Here is a 20,565-nt window from a genome sequence, read left to right as displayed (position 1 = left end):
GGCTCCCGGCATGCCGTACGGCGGGAACGGTGTGTGCTGGGGCGCGTAGTTCCGGGGTAAATAGGTTCCGGTTTGCCCTGTTAGGAGTGGAAGGGGGAGGTGCTGAGATGGTGCCGCCCGGGGGGCGGCTCCTGCTTCGGGGTTAGCGGCAGCCGTGGTCCGCGGGGCCGGGCGCAGTCTGACTCACCGGGCTCGGGTCCTAACCCGAGGGCGTAGGCCCTCAGCTCGCCCCGCTCTGCTGTCCCCACGAATGCAGTGCCAGTGGCACCCTTGGGTCCCGTCTAACAGTCCCAGACCACCCTCGGGACCGCCGTGCTCTAGCGTCAGGCGGAGGCGGCCGCAGGCAGCCTGGTGGGGGCGCGGTGGAGTCGGCCAGGCCGCTCCTGCCGGCGGAACCAAAGCGCGGGCTTGCGTGGCGGCGAGGGGCTGCTGCTGGTGCACCGCTTGCCGTGCTGCTCTCCTCTACCCGCCTGCAGCGGGACGCGGCCCGACACGATGCTGCTGCTGCGGGCTGCGGGCTGTCGGCGTGCCGTCGTCCCGGCCTCCGCTGCTGCCGCCGCCGCCTGGCTGAGGGGCGCTGCTCACCCCGAGCTCCCCGCCGCTCTCCGCCACCGGGCGGCCCTGCCCACCTCCGCGGGGACCCAGCAGGTTGTGTAGCAGGTGGTGGTACGGGGACGCGGCCCCGCTTCCCTTCCCGGGAGGAGCTGACCGGGGGCAGGGCGGCAGTCGTGGGATCGCGGTTTTTTTCCGTCCGGAAAATGGGGAACTTAGGTCCCCTTCAGGGCTATTTGAGGTCAGACGGAGGCCTGGCAGGCGTGGGCCCTGCCAGTGTCCCGGTGCAGAGTCGTATGTGAAATAATGGCAAGCAGAGTGTTCGTCAGTGGGTTTGCAAGTATTAAATGCTTTCTTGGGATATCTACATGGAGCATTACGAAAGCAGTCAAGAAATATATTAGTTCGACTTTGTGGTGTGATTTGTAATATGACGTAACTTTAATTCCTAATTTAAGATGCTTGGAGTAGGTTCAAGGCTAGGAGAAACCTAGTGTGCTATATACATATATATTATAAAGTCCAGATTGGTGCTAATGTTGTTTGGCCATGGCCTGCTTTCATCTTTCAGGTTACATCTCTTCAAGGACTGGCTGTTCGCAGCCTCAGCACATCCACCCCTCACGATCACCCAGAACACGGAAGATTAGTTTATAAAGGAAATTTAGCAAAGGCAGTGTTAGGTATGTGACTTGAAATTATTTGTATTGCCTTTAAAAAAAAAAATTATTATTTAAGTGTTTGATAACTTTAAAATCAAACATTGTAAAAGTGAGTGTTCTCTTTTCCAACCCTGTTAAAACCTGGATCCTCTGTACAGCAAAAATTGTGGTGGTGGTGCTTGGTTTCTGCTTCTACACGTAGGTGTGCAGGGTGTTCTGTAGATACTGTGCACCTCTGTAACTGCAGCTTCTTTATGTTTCCCTTGCAGCTTTTGGACTGTGTTACCCAGCCCAGTAACAAACAAAGACTAGCTGTAACTGCTGTTTGCATTCTGTATGTTTTCAAATGTTACTGAAGTATTTCTGAAGTAGACAGATGCTGTGATAAAATGCACTACCTGTGATGAGACTTTGTTATCTTTCTTTGACCAGTTAATGTTACAAAGCCTTAGTGAAAAGTAACCTGCTGGATGTTTTCTGATATGTATTTTTGAAATGTATCTTAAGTAGGGAAGTATGCCTTAACACACTTAATAACCAGAGTGTTTTAGACTACTGGTTCTCATGGTGGCTTAAGGACCATGGGTTATCCACAATACTGGTTCCTGCCATTTAGGCTGCATGCAAGATGACTGTGGAGTACCTGTTAATATTGACTAACATAGAGTTTCCAGGTTGTGCATGGTGGGAGACCAGGCACGCTTCTTTGTAATGCACACTAAGTGTCAACATTGGTTACTGGTGAGGAGAGAAAATCCCAGTCGTGTTTGTGATGTTTACCATTATGTCTGTCCATGACTGGATCAAGTTTCTTTTGAAATCAGTTTCCTGTTTGTGAAGTAAACCCCTAATAGGTATGCATAATATGTGCTAGTAGCTGAGTTCATCATAGAAATAGAGCCAGTTACCAGCTTTATAAACCCAGCATGTGCATAAAAATGAACCAGAACAGTGACAAGAAGACAGGATTGAACTTCCAATGGCTTCTTTGTGAGCTTAAAAAAAGGGACCTGGATTTTCAGTAACTGCAGTGATTCAAGTAATGCAGTCAGTACCCAATGGCAGAACATATGTAATTATAGAGAAAATGTTACTCATAAGTATTAACTTTCATTTTCTTTTTGTTTTGTTTTATGTAGGTGTGAAGTTTTTCTCTTACTCCACCAGCATATTCAACCTATTCATGATGCCCTACCTCATGTTCAAAACTGGTATTGGATTTGAAAGTCTGTTTATCCAAGCTGCTTTTTATGGGGTGATCGGGTTTTTTACATTTGTAACTCCAGTTACTTTGCATGTCCTTACAAAAGGCTATGTGATTCGACTCTATTATAAAGATGAAATGGACACATACACAGCCATTACATACAATGCAATCTTGGCAGAAAAAGCAACTGTTTTCCATCAGAAAGATGTAAAGATTCCAGACATCACCAAGATGTTTACAACATTTTATGCTAAAACAAAATCAATGCTTGTGAATCCTGCACTTTTCCCAGATCCTCAGGATTTTAACCATCTCATGGGCTATGACAAATCCTTTTATTTTAACTTAGAGGAAGAAAATGAAGCCAATGAAAAGAAATAATTCGAAGATAATGAACGTCATTATCATTGTTCGCGGTGCCATGCTATAAATGGGAAAGAATGTAAAATTCTCTTACTGTTTCTTAAGTGTCAGATAGCTAGAGTTTCCCTAATGCATTTTTTGAATGTATAAAAAAAATCCAAAACATTTTTTTAAACTTAAAAATGATGTGAAGGTTTCTTCAGAGTTAACGACACAAAACATAGTAAAAGAAAAGGAAAAAAAAGAAACCTTAGATCTGTCTTGTGCTTCTTTGTTCTTGGCTTGTTTTTATTGTTAACTATCCAGGAGAACTGTAAAACACATGGGCTATGCAGCAGTCTCACCATCTCCATTGCAAAGAGAACAGTTCCTTTAAGAAGAATCAGCAGTGCTCATTACCTGTCAAGTGCATAGTTAAGCTTTTAAGCTTTAAAGAGTAATTATCCTTAATCCAAAAAGATCAGGCTGTTTCATCAATGCTGCTGGTGGTACAAAGGGGGTGGAAATGAATTTCACTTTGCTTTGTGAGAGCACTGCTAGGCAGGGGGAGTCTTCAGAAAGCAGACATATTGTTGCCGGTTTCTGCTACAGCCTCAGTCTACAGGCCTGCAGGCCTCTGGAGAAGATAGGGAGAATGGCTGCGTTGTCATAATCTCTAGCTACTCACAGCTTCTCAATGGTTTCTTGATCTAGAGCCCCATTCTGAGCAGCCCTGACCCCAGAGGTCGAGAGCTAGAAGCCTTTCTCCTTGTTGGGGGGGAAAGCACCTTAGCATAAGATTTGCTCTGTGAAGATGTCATCGTAAAGAGGTGCTGTATCTGAACTGACTTTAAGAAAATACTAGCAGCTGGTTGTTAAAATGGATTCTGTTAACATGTAAGGTGAGGAAGCAGGAGGGAATCTCCTGTAGAGTGCTGTTTATGACTTGTGCCTTTAAAAACATGCCTCTTGATTTAAGCACTGCGAAGAAAGCCACCTTTAACTCAAGTAAAAAGAGGATTAGGTCTTTTTTGTGTGACTAGACTTGTTAGTTCTGCAGTCTGAGTATGCAGAAATTGGAGTTAAATATTTTTAGTCCAAGGAGAAGTTTGTCACATAAACTGACACTTACCTTTTTTCAAATAATGAAGGGCATAATATTTTGAGCCTTAAAAATGAATGAATTAAAAAAAAAATGCAGCAAAATTCAAATTAATCCTTTTGTATTAGAAGTGCCCTTTTTAATAACTAAATCGTGCTACTAATTAAATCATCCTGATATTGCAAATAAAAAGAAAATAATTATTGCTACCCTTCCAGATGTTTCCTAAGTTCTAGCTGAAAAAATGTATTTAAAAGTCTAAATGTCTTCCAAGACTATTACTGCAGGTTCCCATCTTAGGATGATACTATAGATCATATTAAGCCATTAGTGTTTTAAAATGTTGTTTTCCTGACTGTTGAAACTGCTCTCAGTGTACTTGCTGAGTAATTAAAAAGCAAATCATCCCATCCAGATATTTTTGAGGCAGTTCCTTTGGTCTGGAACAGCTATAATTTTAAAAGCCTGCTCTAGCTCCATTAAGCCAGTATCACTCCTTAGGTAACAGTAATATATAACAAAAAACTCTGTAAATCATATTGAAGACATGAGGGCACTTCTGACCACTTAGTTGTACTACTTGTCCTTATTGAAATCATGGTTTACACCTAATTACAAATAATCTTTCCATGTCTGATGTGTTTACTCTCCTTTTTGTGCTTGTGGATAAAGTTAACTTCATCTTTAAATGCCAAGTACAGAAAGAAGAGTACGTAAGAGTTTGCAAGAGAAGGACGCAAAATTGTAGTATTCAAACAGTTTGTTCTTCATGTTAGAAACAAAATAAAGGAATGGAAGTGTAACTCAAAAAGACTTCCAGATGCATTTCTGTTTTACTTTGGGTTCTGAACAGTTTGTCCTAATGCAGATATTTCATAGTGCACGGAGTGTATTTCCAAGTGGGAGACTGCAGTGCTATGTGTCCTTCTAAGCCCGGAAATGTGCATAAACCAAAACATGCTCTCTTGGTACTAACAAATACTGCAAGAGAAGTCACTGTAGTGTGAGTGTTTCAATAAATGTTGTCAAGTAATTCCCAAAGCTTGGTCATGTTACCTCCACATCCTTCACAATCTTATTAATTTTGTGAACTATTGTATTCCTTTTTTTTTTTTTCCCCCACAATTTATATCCTTGGTGAAAAATAGTTATAATTGCAGAAGTATTACTGCCTGCTAACACTGTCATCCCTGGAAGATGCTGTTGTTTCTTTGGGTGTAGATAACTTGTGTACAATGTGGAAGAAACAATTAATTTATAAGACCTAGAGAATGTGCTCAATGCTTGGAGATTCTGAAGGAAATACTGATGTAGAAGTCCAGTCTTCTAAAATATCTGATTTACAAGCTATCTTATTTGCAAGGCTACACCTACTATGAAGGCTGCCAGCTCCTGCAGCCTTTCCAGTACCATCTTACCCTGGTACCAGTTCCACTTAATCTGCTGTGAAGGACAGGAATGTATAAAATGACTCAAGCTTCTTTCCTAGACATATGTTTCCTTCCCTTTCCTGCCTTAAAAAGCTTCTACAAAAGGTTATAGATGACTTTTTTTCCTAGGGAAACAGACAGGATACTTGTGAATTTTAATTTTTAGCCTTTGAGTACGGGCTATTTTCTTGCCAGTGTCTCTCTCCATTTTTCTCAAGTTTTTGACTTTGTCCACAATATTATTCATTAATCTCTCTCAGTTCTTAATTAGGAAGTACAATGCTTCTTGCCATTCTTTAATGTTATTTTTTAAATTAAATTATCCCACAACCCTCAGCCTTTTGTTGCAAATGTAAAAATGTCTGATGAGAAAATTATCCCCTTTTGATACTTCAAAGAGAAATCTTCAAAGCTCTGAGGTACTTCACACTCTTAACCATACTCTCTAGAATTAAAAGGTAACTAATGTCACTGGAGTTTGCTTTATTACAACCCAAAATCATCACACTTGCAAAGATGAAGAAAATCTGTAGATATTTGCATGGTACTGGGAGGGCCTAACTTAGGTGATGGAAACTTCCTGAAATTCTGTTTGTGCTGTAAAAATTAAGAGCACACGTGAATTGTTACAGTTGCTCAGTATAATTTAATAGGTGGAAACTTGGTAAGCTGCTGCAATTTGGTTGCTTTGGAGTTCTGTGGTCATACCATAGATTTCTTCATGCTCTCATGTACAACATGACCTGCAGCAGCCCCCCTGAGAAATGGGACAAGTGTGCTGGCTAGGGGTTGGAGCCACTATAACAGATTATCCCACAGCTATACAGACCTCAGCAAGCAGCTATTTTAAGCAGGGAAGAACAGAGAACAAGAGCAAATGGTTGCAAAACATGTCCAGCTGTCTCCATTTGTGGAATACCAGGGTGGACAATATTGCTGTGGTGTGCTTTCTGACAGCCTCAGGTAGGACACAACCCTTTCATCTCCCTTCCCCCTCTGCTTTCTCTTTATGACAGCTTTAATGGTTTAATGTGTACTTTAGGATATAACTATAAGCTTTAATCCTAAATGTGTCTTGGAAAGAATAAACTGTAAGCCTACTGGCAACAGGCAGAAATATTTCCAACGTAATTATTTCCGCAGGATACCACCTGGTATATTTGCTTCACTTTAATAGTCTCCAGTGGTTTAATGGGATATATTCAAATCAAACCACTAAGCCAAAGTGCAAACAGCATTTAAAAATATATTCAGAATAATGCACATCACTTTTTCTTTCCACAGCTATTTGGTTTCATACTCAAATGCTACCAGCTCACCACTGGCTATGTGCTGATGCACTGCTCTTGGGCTGGATTTCCCTGGCACTCTCAGGCACTTCATCAGCTGTGTGTAGAGGAGCTGACTCCTCTGCTGCTTTCCAGTACTCCTGGGCACGACTTTCTACTTCCACTATAAACATTGTCAAAGATGGAATGAAAGGATTTGATAAGAGAGATTTATCCATGAACTGCTACAGTTTTCTATTCATGTTGATTGCTGTGCATGTTTCTGTTTTGTGAACACATGCCTTATGCCTTACCCCTTTATACTGGAGTGTCTTCAGCAGCAACTCTAAACCCAGGATCAGAAGTAATAAACACGCCTGCCTTCAGCTGCACAATGATCTACTTCAAAAACTGTTGCAAGTGGTCCTGCAAGGAAAATTGAATTATTATTGCCTCTTTATTAAAAAAATGTGTCTAACATCTTAAAAGAGTTTTCCATTAACAAGAGATTTTGGTACATGCCAAGACCTAGGGCATAATTTTTAATTCTGTCTAACACTTTGAAATGGAGTACTTCCTTCTGCTGTACTGGTATCCTGTTATTTATTTTTCTGTGATGGGATATTATGATAATGTGTATTATAAATCTGTCCAGAGGGAGATTTCTGTGACTTATAAGTGCTTATCTGGTCAAAGTACTCATCTGCAGCCAACAACCCAATTACGAAGTGATTATTTTGAAAAACAATCACAAGTTAAGCAATTTTTAGATATCTTGAGAAAGAAGATAAAAATATCATTAATTAGTTGAAGGATTTTAGCCACAAGTTGGTGAGGAGGCTTGAAGTTATAATTTTACTCTCAGGATGTCGGTTGTAGACACAGTGAAAAGTCATAGGTATGAAGTCCTAAATTCTCTAGGCTTGGATTTGTTTCATGTACCGTTAAGGGAATATAAGTTGGTCCCTACTAAATACAGTTGCAAAGGGTTTAAAAATAAATGAAAATGAATGAAATAAATTGTCACAAAACTCTAGTGAAGTAACACTACTGTGCAGCTCTTTCCACTTCTCTTTCTCTTTTTCATCTTCCTTCTGTATCAGGATATGTAACGAAAAGATTATAGTAAAGAAAGGTTATTTAGTAAAAGTAAAATATATAGACCTTTATATCCTTCTTCACCAGTGACCTTCATAATGAAAGGGAAAGAGGAGACTCCTCACAGCTCTAGTCCACTAGTCTGGGCTTCAGTGAGCATCACAAGAGGTTACTTCTATGAATGGCAATCCATGCAGGCATCAAAAGCCACAGCATCTAAAATTGAATTTGTTGAAAAGATTTTAAAGTTATTGAGGTTGTTTTGATTTAAGGACAATTTGACCAGACACAATGGTCAAGGTTGTAGACTTTATAATCATGGTCAGAAGTGAAACTTTAGCCCTGATACCAGTAGCACTTATTGTTCCTAGTTTCCCATTAGCAAACCAGATTGTTTTAAAATGGAGCCTAGTTAAATGGATTTTTTTTAAAGCATTGTGATTGTCTTGACTTGTCCAATAAGGAACAGGAGAGAATAGAGGTTTCCCCATGTGTCTATCTGTCTAGGCCACCAGGGGGGACTCATTCCTCATCTATATCATTTACTGAATCAAGTATCTGAAAAAACCCCACCTGTTCTTGAGCCAGGTCTAGAAAGTCACAGAGTTCAGCAGAGAGCTTGTCTTCATTCATGTTAAAAGAGCTTTTATATTAAATCTTGTAAATCTACAGCTCTTTTTCCAGTCTGCCTATGTACATCAGTCATCCAATGCACCGTGCAGCGAAGCAGGTGCAAGTCTGGCTGAAGAGGGATGTGCTTTCAGCTGGATAATCATATGTATCAATAGGGTACAGCCAGTGCCGTCTCATGCCCATCTCAAACTGACCTGTGACTTTTGCTACACCTATTGGACTGCCAGAAGAGAGAGCCTGGCTTGGTTTCTAATTGATCAGACTCCACATCAGTAGCCATGTCTTTGTGGTTGAAAGGAGCCTTTTTTGACCATACATGCACAAGGTGGCTCTTCTTTAGTGGCTGCTTCATCACTCCTTAGTGGCTGTTGCATCACTCCATTTCTTTTTTTCCCAGCTATTACATCCTACCCAATTTATTTCAATTTCGCTACATATCTTACTATTTTTAAGCAAAATTTGGCCATTTTGAAACAGAACTGTATTATTGCTATGATCACAAAGGGTCTCCATGTTTCACAGCATCCTATTAAGCAACAGCCAAAATCTGTGTGTGATGTATGCGTTCTAGAGATCTGTCAGGAAAGTTGTGTAATTTTGAATTCCCACTTAAGAGATAAAGGTTAGATGTTTCTTTCAGTCTTGAACTCTGTGAGAGCAGTGGTACTCTTCTTGTGGTCTGTAGAAAGATTTGGAAATACAGAAGAGAATTCTCCAGACATATTAAATTTCTAAATTTTTATCTTTGTGAATTATTACATGTATTAGCTCATTAAAGTTGGCACTTTTAGGTACTTTTAATTGAATTCTCACCTTCCTTAACTAGTCTTGAACTCCTCCCATCTTCTGGGCGCATCAGTCATGTTTTCGTGAATGTCACTAGTCCTAAATTATCTTTTGCATTGCACATTCAGGGTTCTGAAAACTAATTTTTTAGTCTTTTGCACTTTATAATATGTAAAATATTACCCTGGTGTGCACAGAATTTATGAGAATAAAAACTTTTAGCACTGTACTGGGGAGTGGGGAGAGTCATAACAATCGATTAAGTTATATTTGTTGTAATTTTTCTTGAGTTTCTGGCTTAGCACAAAACCAAATACCAGTCTACTGTATATATTGCTTCTTTGTCGTAAAAAATACAATTCCTGATCTAAGAGGAACCTGCAGACATACGAATCAAGAAGGTAATGCCCGAGAAAATAATTTCTGTAAGTCATTCTTCCATATATTCAGTAAGTTTCTGTATTTTTTTATATTCAGAAAAGTAATTGTTTTTCCTGTCAGATGGTGATTGTGCTCTCTTAAATATGGTATTAGACTTTTTGGGGTCTGTTTCTGTAGTTGGGACTAGCAGTATTACTGGGTTTGTGCAGTAAAAGCTGACCTAGGTTTGGGTCACAGAAATGGTTTAGCAGATACAGAAAAAATATGTTATTCTATGTGTGTTGCACTACCAGGCAGAAATAAGAGTGTGTATCTAATACCAAAAGTGCTTCAAGAGTTTTTGGTTTAGTGTTTCAAACTTGAGTGCCAAAATGTGCAACCTGGACTTTTTCAACATGCCAGGGTAAAATTTGGTTCCTAACCTAGCTTCAGCGGTAACAGGTAGATTCTATGTTCTTACAGAAAGATCCAAGTCACAATCTGACAGCTTTTGTTGTTCACTGTCTCCTGTTTAGTGTCTGCCTGGATCCAAGCCTGTGCGCTGCATTGTCACAACAGTCAGGGCTTGAGCTTTGTGCTCTTGGACAATTGTTCAGTGCAGCTTCACCAGGAGACACTGTGGGCAAGAGCATGGGATAAGGTCAAAGAGAGAGGCTGGGAGGCAGATGTGGGACTTACCAATTGTAATTTTATGGATTTCTAAGACTGCTTTCACTAAGAAGTATAACTGTGGTAGACATAGCTTTGAAGATGGGTAGCTGACTGTACAGGACATCAGTGGTTCCACTCATTAACAAGCGAGAAAGTTGCATTCAGCTCCTGCATTTATCTCCATTTGGAAATACATCATCTAATTACACTCCTCCAGAGTGCTGGTGTGTTCTTAAAGCATGGTGAGCTTTGTAAGAAATTCATACTGAAAACTTGTGATAGTTACTGAATACCATATGAATAAAAGAGTAGACTTAGTCTTCATGATGTGTGGATTTTTCTCTTCTTTAGTATGTACAGGGATCTCTGTGAGTGTTTGAAGTTTGCTTTAACAAATGTTACATCTGATGAGTCAACAAAACTTACCCTTTATGTACTTCTGGTAATCATAATTTTACTTCTCCTCACTTCCCCTTTTCACGCAGTTTTCTCTTTCATTTTTCACTCGTAGTTTGAGCTGTGTTGTCTGAGGAAAATGTGACAACAAAACCAGAAATACATTCTCTTCACAAAATTTATTGTGATGATGACTGATAGTGCTGCAGTAGCATTAAGATTGCAAATAATCTGACAAAATAACCAAAGACAAAATTCCCTGAAGACATGTGACCGAGGATGACTGTGCTGACTTTTTGTTCCTCTTTTCCTCAAAGAAAGTTTGCTCGCTAAGTAGTGAGCAAAATAAGTAACCATGTTTGGGCTATATTTTTTCATTTTATTCACCCCTGGAGTCAGTGAACTTCTTTGTACGTCGTCAGATCTAGAAATGTCATACACTTTTTGTGGTAAGTAAAAACCAGCTTATTCTTTTCTTACTGGCATTTGCACAACAGTTACTGTAGTCTGAGGAAATATGATCTTTCATATTGTTTCTTTGATGAATACAGAAAAATAAAAAGAAGTTCAGCTGTTATATTTCTGTTATTAATTAGCCTATTATAAGAATTATACTGCATAGGCATAAATATTACCAGAATGCTTGTTGCAGCAACTATGAGAGAAGTTTACTTCCAAGTAAAGCAGGTATGTTTTGATTCAGGAAATATCAGTGGATAAGGGATTTAAACGTGTTTGCAAGTACTGAAATGTATAAGCTATCCACATTGATTTAACTAATATATTGCAATGAAAAGCTTTATTGAAAAAAAAGAGGGAATGTGATATTCTGTCTGGACGGAGGATCAGTCATGTCTGGTATAACAGAGTGTGTCCCTTCTTGCTGTGCCTGTGTTGTGGGCTGCTGGATCTATGTAGTTCACTGATTTTTTTTATTTTGTTGATTTTGTAACAACTTGGCACATCCATGGTGTCTGTGTCTAGTGTGCTCATGTGGACTCAGCGGCCAGAAGGTGGGCTTTTGTGGAAATATTTTGCAAGGAAAGGCCCATGTCTTTTGTAAATTTGTGCATTACTGGTGTGTATCACTGTAAAATAGCTCTATAAACTGAGGTGCAAAAGGAGATTTTTATTTTGGGTACTTTGCTTTATATCAATACTCATGTTAAAAATATAGCAAGGGTAAAGCAGTCATACGTAAGCTCACAAACCAAACCTTTGACCATGGTGAGTTTTGTTTGATCTTCTTCCTGTTGTAATTTCCGGTGGGTAGTTCTATCTGAGATGAGAAGCTGACTGCTGGTTACTGACAGCCAAACAGTTTCCCTTTGCAGGCCGCTGCTTTAATCCCCAAAACACATGGCAAAACCCTTCACTGTAAAGCACCCTGCCATCCCATTTGCTGTCTGGGTTAGGACAGGGAGCATGCTTCCCATCACCAGACCCACAGCAAGCAGGGCACTTCATCAGCATGAGCACACCAAGGAGGGCAGAAGCAAACTGACTTGAGCAGACTTCTTTCCTAAAATAGTACAAACAAAAATGCTCTCAGGAAATCCTTCCAAAGGCTGCCTCTGAATGATCTGTTTAAAATTTAAAATACCAGCTAATGGGCTCTAAATTTGATTAGATTCAGGTTGTATGATGCTTTATCACACTGCTTTTGACACTGTGCATTGTACAATGCTAGGTGGGTCACCCAAAAAGCAAATCTACTCAAAGGCTCATTTACATTATCCTGGAAAATATGCTGCTATGTTAAAAACATTTTTAGCTGTAGTCAGCAAGTTTGTATAGATTCCATGGTTAGCATAAGTAGGGATATTTTCAGCAGAGGGCCATGCTCGCTTACCACTAATAAAATGTTCTTGTAGCTTCAAAAGAGGAATAAAGGTACTGCTGCCTCTCAGTTTTTCATGCAAAGTATCAGCCAAATATCCACCAGATAATTGACTTCTCTTGCTACTCAAGAAATGTGCCCTGTAAGCATATAAATAAAGAATATATTTCAACATACATATTTAATACTTACTATGAATACTTATATTAGGCAATTTTATAGTATATACCTTATATTAAATACATTTCAAAATGTGTATGTGTTTATTCTGAGTGTGTATATATGTATATCTTTGTTGTTTTCCTGCAAAAGTCTATTCACACTACCAATAAGAAACACTTTTTCCCTGTAGATTCTACAGCCCATGCTTTCATGTTTAATTTGACTCCTTGCAGCACCATGAACAAATCCACCTGGAATGCTGCTCTTACCTGGATTCCAAGTGAGTTCCTGAGTTCCTCTTGACTAGACAATTATATTCTGCAAATGCAGAAAATTCAATGCAAGCAAAAAGCTGATGTACCATCCTAAATGCCAAATGATTTAGGAGATCAATTTCGGTGATTAAAAATGGAATAGATAAACTACAGTGATGGACAGAAATGATGATCTGTGGAAATAAGTGTATGAGTTTTACTTGTTGGATCAGTTACCATAGCTCTACACGCTAACTGGCACTGTACATGCAAACCTGAGATGGTTTAGGTGGAAGTGCATTTGTCTGGAAGAAGCAGACAAGATTTGCAAGCCCTCAAGCTATTTTGGGCTGAGGAAGATCCACATCTTTTTTAGGAGAGAGAATATCATTAGGCTAGCCAAGTATGGCAGGACTTCTACTAAAAATATTCCTGTTCCAGAAGCTGGAAATGGTACTGGATTGTGTATAAAAACCCAGCTTCAACATTTAAACCCGGCTTTAAGATGGCAACCTGTGTTACTTATGAAATGGCTGTGTCATAAACTTCACCTTCTGAGTAAAAAATCTGGAGCTGGGCTAAGTTTGCTTCCCTGGATAGCTATCTTTGTGACGGCTACCAGCATTCAGCACAGCTTGTTTGCAACACCTGCTTAAAACTACAGTGTCCTCATCTTTATTTGGTTACCTGTGGAGCTGAATGAACTCTGTTATCTTTGCCAAAGAAATTTAAAGCAGGTTTTGAAATTGTTCACTCAAATGTTTTTTAAGACTGGTGGGTTTTGTTGAAAACCAGCTTTTTGTTTTACTGGAAATAACAGTATCAAGATATGTATTTTTGCTAGTTTTGGGGAAGTCTTAAAAAGTGCTCTACTTCAAAGAACACCAGTTTTTATCTGTCTGCATATATGGTTTTCCTCCCCACCAGCTACCATTTTCTTATTTGCAATGTCTTAACTAGGAAGTGACATAATCTTTTTGAAGATCGTCTTCAATGTCTGGTACGATGGTGCCAAAGCTTTACACTGGAAAGAAGTCATTTGCAGTGGAGCTGATGATGAATACTCAGTGTGTGGAATGCTGAAAGGAGGTGAGTGTGTAAAACAGACGGTGCCTTTCCCTTGCCTGGCAGGTTCTCCGCAACAGGGCCATATCCTCCCAGCCCTTTTCACCACTAAGCAGGTTTCTTAAAAGACCCATGCAGACAGATTTTTCTCTCCATAACCAAGACCTTGCTTGGCTGGCGGCAGACTTCAGAGCAGGCAGTTATCCGGCACCAGAATCCCACTGAAGTAGAGAATTTTCAAATTCTATGTTTTAGTATCCTTGTACTGCAATTTCCATCTCTATAAATTAGGATTACTAATAGCCTTCATCTCATTATAACACTTCTATTGTTAACATCTCTAAAATTACTTGGAAAGACTACACTTGACTGGACTGTGCAGAAAGCCAGGGGCATTACTAATATCCAGAACACAGTTTATTTAAATAAGTGCCTAGATGGGTTTATAAAGAGATTCTCTACACCCATGTATAATGCTTTCTTTTAGTAGAGTCAATCCTGTTCTAGGGGCTAACCCACATTAACATCACACAGGTTCAGATCCAGAGTATTCCGGCAGGATGTCAAGCTAAAGGACAAAAAGACCTGTAAGGAGGTCAAAATAGCCCATGTTTTCTGTTCTTTAAAAATGAACATAATCTCTCTTTGGTTATCATTCAGCTGAACTACTAGTGTAAGTACGGGAGTTATCACAGTGGGATGGGTCTGTATGAGGTATTGCAGGAGCATTGTGGTTAATTTCTATTTTCTAATGTAGTTTAGACAAATATGCAGAGCTCTGGGAGAAGAAACAGGTGGGAGCTTTACCAGTGGAAGAGTAAATGGCATTGGCACTACTCCTAAGAGATACGCCATATTGCTTTGAAGTTATTTAGGAAGTTTGATTGATGGCTTTATGATTAAGTAACCATTTGTATTGTAACTATCTCTGTTTTACAGAAACACTTGCAACGGCGTTTGACATTAAAGGTTCAAGAACAAAATTTCCAAAGGTACTTCTCAGCATTTTATACAAAGAAATAACGGTAATAAAATCACATACTTCCATACATGTATTTTCTGAAAAGAGTTGTTCACCCAAACTGTAGAAAGCAGCAAAAGGAAATGTCAGAAAACTTTCTCATGCTTGAAGTGATGACTCCAGTCCTCACAGAAATCATCAGAACCATTCCAAGCAGCTACACAGACAAGAGTGGGCAGCATTATGCACTAATTTCCTTTTTCTTGCTTGTTTTAGGGCAATTATAGCATTATTTTACAAGGATTTTCTGATGATTCTGAGAAAAATATGATCATGTGCTTGAATTTCACCATGATAGTAAAACGAGATGCTTTCTGAATTCAAGAAATGTTTCAAATCATTGCAGAACATGGAGGTCGCTTCTGCAAGCAACTGGAATCTGAGCTGCGAAATAATAAGCACACTAATTTTCCTGAGGTAGAGTACATCAAATACTGTCTGGAAAGCTACATGATGGATAGTCTTATCCATATATAGCACTGCTGTAATCAGATGATCAGTCAATGTGCACAAAATACCTGGGAATCAGGCATCCTGATTAATCCCCAGAATAACCCTGACTGGATGTCAGGCTGAGCATTTTGGTGCTGTGCCTTAAGTTATGAAAAAGCTGAGTCCTTTCAGACTGCTAAACTAATTCAAGAAATTTTGAAGTGCAAGAATCAGAAGTTTACTTGCACTCAGAACAGCAATTGAATCTGGGAACTGTGTTGTGTGGGGTTTTTTTCTTTAAACAATAAATTTTTTTGTACAATCGATTTTGAGAAATGTTTTTGTATTCTCCTCTTGCTTTCTGTTAGGTGTTTCCTTATGTTCTCTGCAATTTGTACTAGCTGATGTGCCTAACGTGCAAAGTGGAACATGTTTCCAGTTACACTGATACAGTATGGCTGAATTTAGCCATCCACAGCTTATAACTGCAACCCCATAGTGTGTTTTTAGCTCTTGGTCAAAGACCAAGGGGCAGAGGCTACACAAGCCTTTCAGAAGCAGGAGAATGGTCGTTGCCCAACAAGTTGGTCTATTCCTCAGCTATCAAAAGCATGCTTAAAGTTTTTGCTGTGACTTACTGTCCCTTGCGCAGCCTGACACTCAATATGCACCTTCCCTCTCTGCTGCACCTCCACACCTGAGACCTTTGATGAGATTTTGACAGAGTATTAGATTTGGCCCTCAGGAAGAGAGCTGGCATCCTTGGATGCCACTGTATGGTGAAAGACAGCTGACCAGAGCAGTGTACAAATGCTTCCTGCCTTCAGACAGGTACCCTCCTTATGATGTTAGGATGTCATGTTCTCTTTCCAGCCTCAGTCCCCAGCCAGTGGTAACTTTGTGAGTTCAGACACTTTTCACTAAAGAAGTTGCACATTGCGCTGGCTGCTGGGTTATGCTAGCAGATTGCTTCCAAATGCCTGAAAAAATGAAAACCCAGAACGAGCTGACGCTCTTTCAGGCTGCTAAATACCAAGCACAAAAATTAGCAGAAGTTAAGCTTTTGACGTCACTTTAAATGTAAAATTGTTTTTTGAAATAGGAATTCAGAACACTCAAGAAAAAAGCCATACCCAAGTGCATAGATACTTCATTTAAAACTTGGTGTCAGTATAGCTAGTTTTGCAATCTAAAGCAAAATCAAGAGTTAATAAAATATATGAAGTCTAACTGCATCATGTCTGGAGACACAAAACCACAGTTACATCCATGTGGTAATGGAAAAGTCTGTACTTGTGTTCAGTCCACAGACAGTTCCAGGAGCAGTTCATGATGGAGTATCACAGCAGCTGCTGCTTATATTTGAATCAAGTCACTAGAGTTGCAATCAGTTTCCTCTGAATCTAAAATGTCAATCAAAAGCAGACGGAGAGCCTGATAACCAATACCTACTTTTCTTATTCTATTTTGCACATTTCAAATAGTCTTACTGGTCTAGGGAACACTCTTTACTGTATGAGTGTTTGTATCCCTGTGTACCCATTTCACAGTGTCCAGTAATCACCAGCTGAAGCCTCAAAACAATTTTTAGTGACAGTGTTCTGAGACTTTTGCTGCCCTGAATTATCCAAGGTCTTAGAAGAAACGCTTTGTTTATTAAGCAGTAAATTCCACAGGTAGGAGAGATTAACAGCTCCTGGAAATCAAGGGCATTTGTGTACTCTGTTTTTCATAGGCACACATTTTAATGCCTTGATTTTACAGAAAATGTACAGTATATGTAAAGGTAGAAATAGAATTTCTATATCTAAATAGGGACATTTACAGATAAACATATGTATTCAGTAACTTGCATTGCAGACTTTTATAGTATAGGTCTTCAGCTGAAGGGTTATGATTACACATGCCAGCAGATAGGATTGCGAGGCAGAACACAGGAGCCATAACTTTATAAAGCAAAGACCTTTCAAAGGCCTCAGACTCTCTCTTGCACATGACTGAAGGTTTCTGCTTATTGCAGTGCTGGTGGCTGCTGTGCCACATACCCCCATGGACAAGAGGAGACAGGGTTTTGTGAGGTATAAGATCATGCAACCAGCTTACCCTGAAATTGCTGTGATACTGTAGGGTGAAGGGCACAGCTGAGGGCAGAGCTCTGCTCTGCATGTCTTGTTCCTGGGACACAGCAGTTACAAGGCTTTCTGCTGTTGTCTGGCACTGAAAAAAAAGTTATCATTTAACATTTTTCCTTTCTAGACTTTCCCAAGCCCATACCTGGGGCTCCACAGCAAAGAGGAGTCTGTTAAGAATGAGGTGAATTACTTTGGACTCGGAAAGACCGATCTGAATGTTTCCATTTTCTTCAATTTATTTGGTCAGTAAACTTGGATCCATTTTTTACTTCTTCATTTCCTGGATCTGTCCAGAGTTGGAATGGTGTGAATGCTGTGAAGTAAACCATTCACTAAGTGTTTCTTGCTTAAAATATTCACTGAGACTTACACATCCTGAGATAACTGCATTTTCCAGGCATTCCAGTGAGCTGTGCAAAGCCCCCTCCCCTGCGAACTGCAATAAATCAAGGAAGGCTTTGTGTGTAGCACACTTATCTGAAACTAATTTTAAAGCCTTCACAAGTATTGCTTTTTCTCTCCCTCATTACTGTTGTTTTTAAGCGGCTGTCAGGAATTGCTGCAGATGGGAAAATAGCTTTTCTTCACCCCCTCACCCTCTGTCACCAAATATGTAATTATCAGAAGAAGCAGTTCCTGTAAAATGTGTTTTCCCATAAGAGCGCACACTTTTTGATCTGTGTTATTACAGTTTTATGTGATAAAAACAGTAAAGCATGCATAGGTTCAAATGAAAGAAGTCCTGCTAACCACAATAACATATACATTTGCTGTCTGAATTTGTAACATCATTTAAGATAGACACACAAAGGAAATTCCATGTAATTCAGGTATTATGAAAGTATATCTTGTTTCCAGGGATGTACTGGAAGGCATAAACAATCCCTCAGTAACCAGTTAGCTTAGCTAGTAAAAAGCGTGTATGCTCATAATGAACAAATAAACTACATGATGCCTGCAGCAAGAAGGATCTGAACTTGACAGTGCAGGAGATGTGTCTGGATCTGTGTTGCAGGCATCAAAAGAGAAACATAGCAGCGTTAATCCCTTTTGCACAGTTTTTTTTCTCCATGAAAAATGCTAGTAATTGCCTTTGAAGTGTCAGTGTACCACATTATGCTGAATGACTTCAGCTGCTTCGTTCTGCCTGCACGTTCCTGCCAGCACAGGGAGTGCAGGGGCAGCAGATGGGGATAGTGACATTTCTAATGGGAAGAGGTGGGGAGGGAAGGAAGGGAGGGCAGCTCATGTCTGCAGAGCTCAGGGCAGAGAGAAGAGGAGAAAGGAAATTTGGAAACTCTCCTTGCTGCTGTTAGAAATGACTGGACTTTGGAAGTCCTAGAAAATAGTCACTTGTGCACACATACTTGTCACAGGGGCCTTGATGCATGGCTGCTATAGACTGGTATGTTCATAACCTCTTTTCTTCAAGGTACATTTTACTACTGGCAAAAAGAAACCTTATACATATACATATACATATACATATACGTATACATATATGTATACGTATACATCTACATATACATTCACATAAACATACACATAATCATACATTTAATATATATACACACATACATGCACACACATATGCACACATGTATGTATTTGGCCAGATAATATATAACAGCTTTCCAAAGCTTCTGAGTTAAAAAAACACAGAGTTTTTTAGAGAGGGACTTTAGCTTAAACAGCTGCCTTAGCTACAGGTGTTGTGGTTTTGAATTTTAATGTCTTACTAACATAATTTCTTACTGACATATATTTTAACTTTGTAAATTATAATTTTATTTTAGTGCTTTTGGTTATATAAAAAGCAAATGGGAGAAAGTATGGAGTAAAATGATAAATACAATTTCAGATTTGAAAATATGGAAGAGAATAAGGGAGAACGTATAAGTGGGGTAAACAGTTGCAGCAAATATACAATCAAACACAAGATGTTTGAAATATTTATAGACAAAACATTGCAATATTGGTGAGTCAGACACTAATATTAGGTTTACTTGAAAGAAGAGACTTTCTCCATTCTGTCAATACAACAAGGATGAGTAAGATACCATAATTCTGTTAGAAGAGTTACACTCACCATAAGCTCAAGGTATTCAGCAATTACAATTATAATGATCTGGGTTTTTAATACTTGGATTACAATGGTGCCTTCTGTAAGAAGCTTTTAATAAGAATTGTTGCTTCCCTGCTACATACTTTATAAATATTTATGAAATTAGTAAGATAATATTTTAAGGGTTCTTTGAAATGTGAATCATGGCCAGATTCAAAGCATCTACTAAGCATCTAGCCCCAAGAGAATGACCCAGAATCCCTTAATTCTGCAGTGAGATTTTTTGACACCTCCAAAGAACAACCCATAGATCCTATGCGATGAAGGGACTGGTTTGGAGCAGTGCAAGGTAGCAAGGGATGGCAGACAAACCAAATTCATTCTTATTTTCCAGTGCAATTTCCACTGTAATTCTTATTTCAAAGCACTAGCAGGCTGAAAAGCATATAGCGTAACACAGTAAAGTATGTACCAGAATCTAAGCACACGGATTTCACTGGAATACCAAGCTGAAAATAGAGCCAGATGCCTAGCTGTGGTGGGTCTTGACCATACGTATTGTTTGGATATTTAAATTGATGTTACATGGATTTGACATCAAATTTAGTCTATTTTGCAACAGTCTCACACATTTCTGAGGAACAACACACTGACCATACTTCCGTGTAATATAAGATGCTAGGCAAATTAAGCTATCTTATTTTCCACCACAATAAAGTACGTGGCTGTTATCAAAAAGGTTGTAACACAAGAACATCATTGCGATCTCTACAGCAAATCACTGACCCTTTCAGTGACTACTTTCTCTATTTTTAGATTCTATCATCTGAAGTTTGAGAAACTAAGCAAAAAGCAATACACTTCGAGGCATGTTGCCTTAATGTGCACTGCAGTCAGGTGGAAACTTTTCAGTCTGCCATCTCTTGGTGGGACTGGAGGGTTTTCCAGTTTCCCAGAGGTCATTCACAGGAATCACTGTAGACTTGTGGACCTCAGGAACATAGAATCATAGAATCATACAACATCAGTGTCACTCCTAGATGGACTGGGGTGGTTACTACCAGCCAACACCCAGCACCTTCTTTT

At 39.4% G+C, this 20,565-nt stretch overlaps 2 protein-coding genes across 3 annotated transcripts; both read left to right on the top strand.

Moving 5' to 3' along the window:
* Positions 1-332: 332 nt before the first annotated feature.
* On the top strand, positions 333-4,678 carry TMEM70 (transmembrane protein 70). The gene is made up of 3 exons (XM_062633176.1): positions 333-648; positions 1,124-1,235; positions 2,354-4,678. Exons 1-3 carry the CDS (start codon positions 496-498, stop codon positions 2,800-2,802), a joined length of 714 nt encoding a protein of 237 aa, XP_062489160.1. The 5' UTR covers positions 333-495; the 3' UTR covers positions 2,803-4,678.
* A 3,449-nt stretch (positions 4,679-8,127) lies between these two features.
* On the top strand, positions 8,128-15,605 carry LY96 (lymphocyte antigen 96). Of its 2 annotated transcripts, none has more exons than XM_062633175.1 (5): positions 8,128-10,957; positions 12,701-12,790; positions 13,725-13,853; positions 14,769-14,821; positions 15,197-15,605. In XM_062633175.1, exons 1-5 carry the CDS (start codon positions 10,864-10,866, stop codon positions 15,269-15,271), a joined length of 441 nt encoding a protein of 146 aa, XP_062489159.1. In that variant the 5' UTR covers positions 8,128-10,863; the 3' UTR covers positions 15,272-15,605. The 2 variants fall into 2 exon arrangements, with proteins under 2 accessions (XP_062489159.1, XP_062489157.1); XM_062633173.1 differs by having other exon boundaries at positions 8,129-10,957; positions 15,067-15,605.
* The last annotated feature ends 4,960 nt before the right edge of the window (positions 15,606-20,565 follow it).

This window comes from Pezoporus occidentalis, unplaced genomic scaffold, assembly GCF_034315485.1.
Source record: "Pezoporus occidentalis ecotype Australia unplaced genomic scaffold, CSIRO_AGI_Poc_V1 ctg4, whole genome shotgun sequence".
Taxonomy (NCBI): domain Eukaryota; kingdom Metazoa; phylum Chordata; class Aves; order Psittaciformes; family Psittacidae; genus Pezoporus; species Pezoporus occidentalis.
This window is presented reverse-complemented; position numbering and strand designations above follow the sequence as displayed.

Bases quoted from the DNA above. Each gene is read 5' to 3' on its own strand.
- TMEM70 (XM_062633176.1), top strand. From the start codon at position 496: ATGCTGCTGCTGCGGGCTGCGGGCTGTCGGCGTGCCGTCGTCCCGGCC. The intron at 649-1,123 runs GTTGTGTAGCAG...TTCATCTTTCAG, and splicing joins CCTCCGCGGGGACCCAGCAG to GTTACATCTCTTCAAGGACT. The intron at 1,236-2,353 runs GTATGTGACTTG...TGTTTTATGTAG, and splicing joins TTTAGCAAAGGCAGTGTTAG to GTGTGAAGTTTTTCTCTTAC.
- LY96 (XM_062633173.1), top strand. From the start codon at position 10,864: ATGTTTGGGCTATATTTTTTCATTTTATTCACCCCTGGAGTCAGTGAA. The intron at 10,958-12,700 runs GTAAGTAAAAAC...TTTTCCCTGTAG, and splicing joins AATGTCATACACTTTTTGTG to ATTCTACAGCCCATGCTTTC. The intron at 13,854-14,768 runs GTGAGTGTGTAA...TCTGTTTTACAG, and splicing joins GTGTGGAATGCTGAAAGGAG to AAACACTTGCAACGGCGTTT.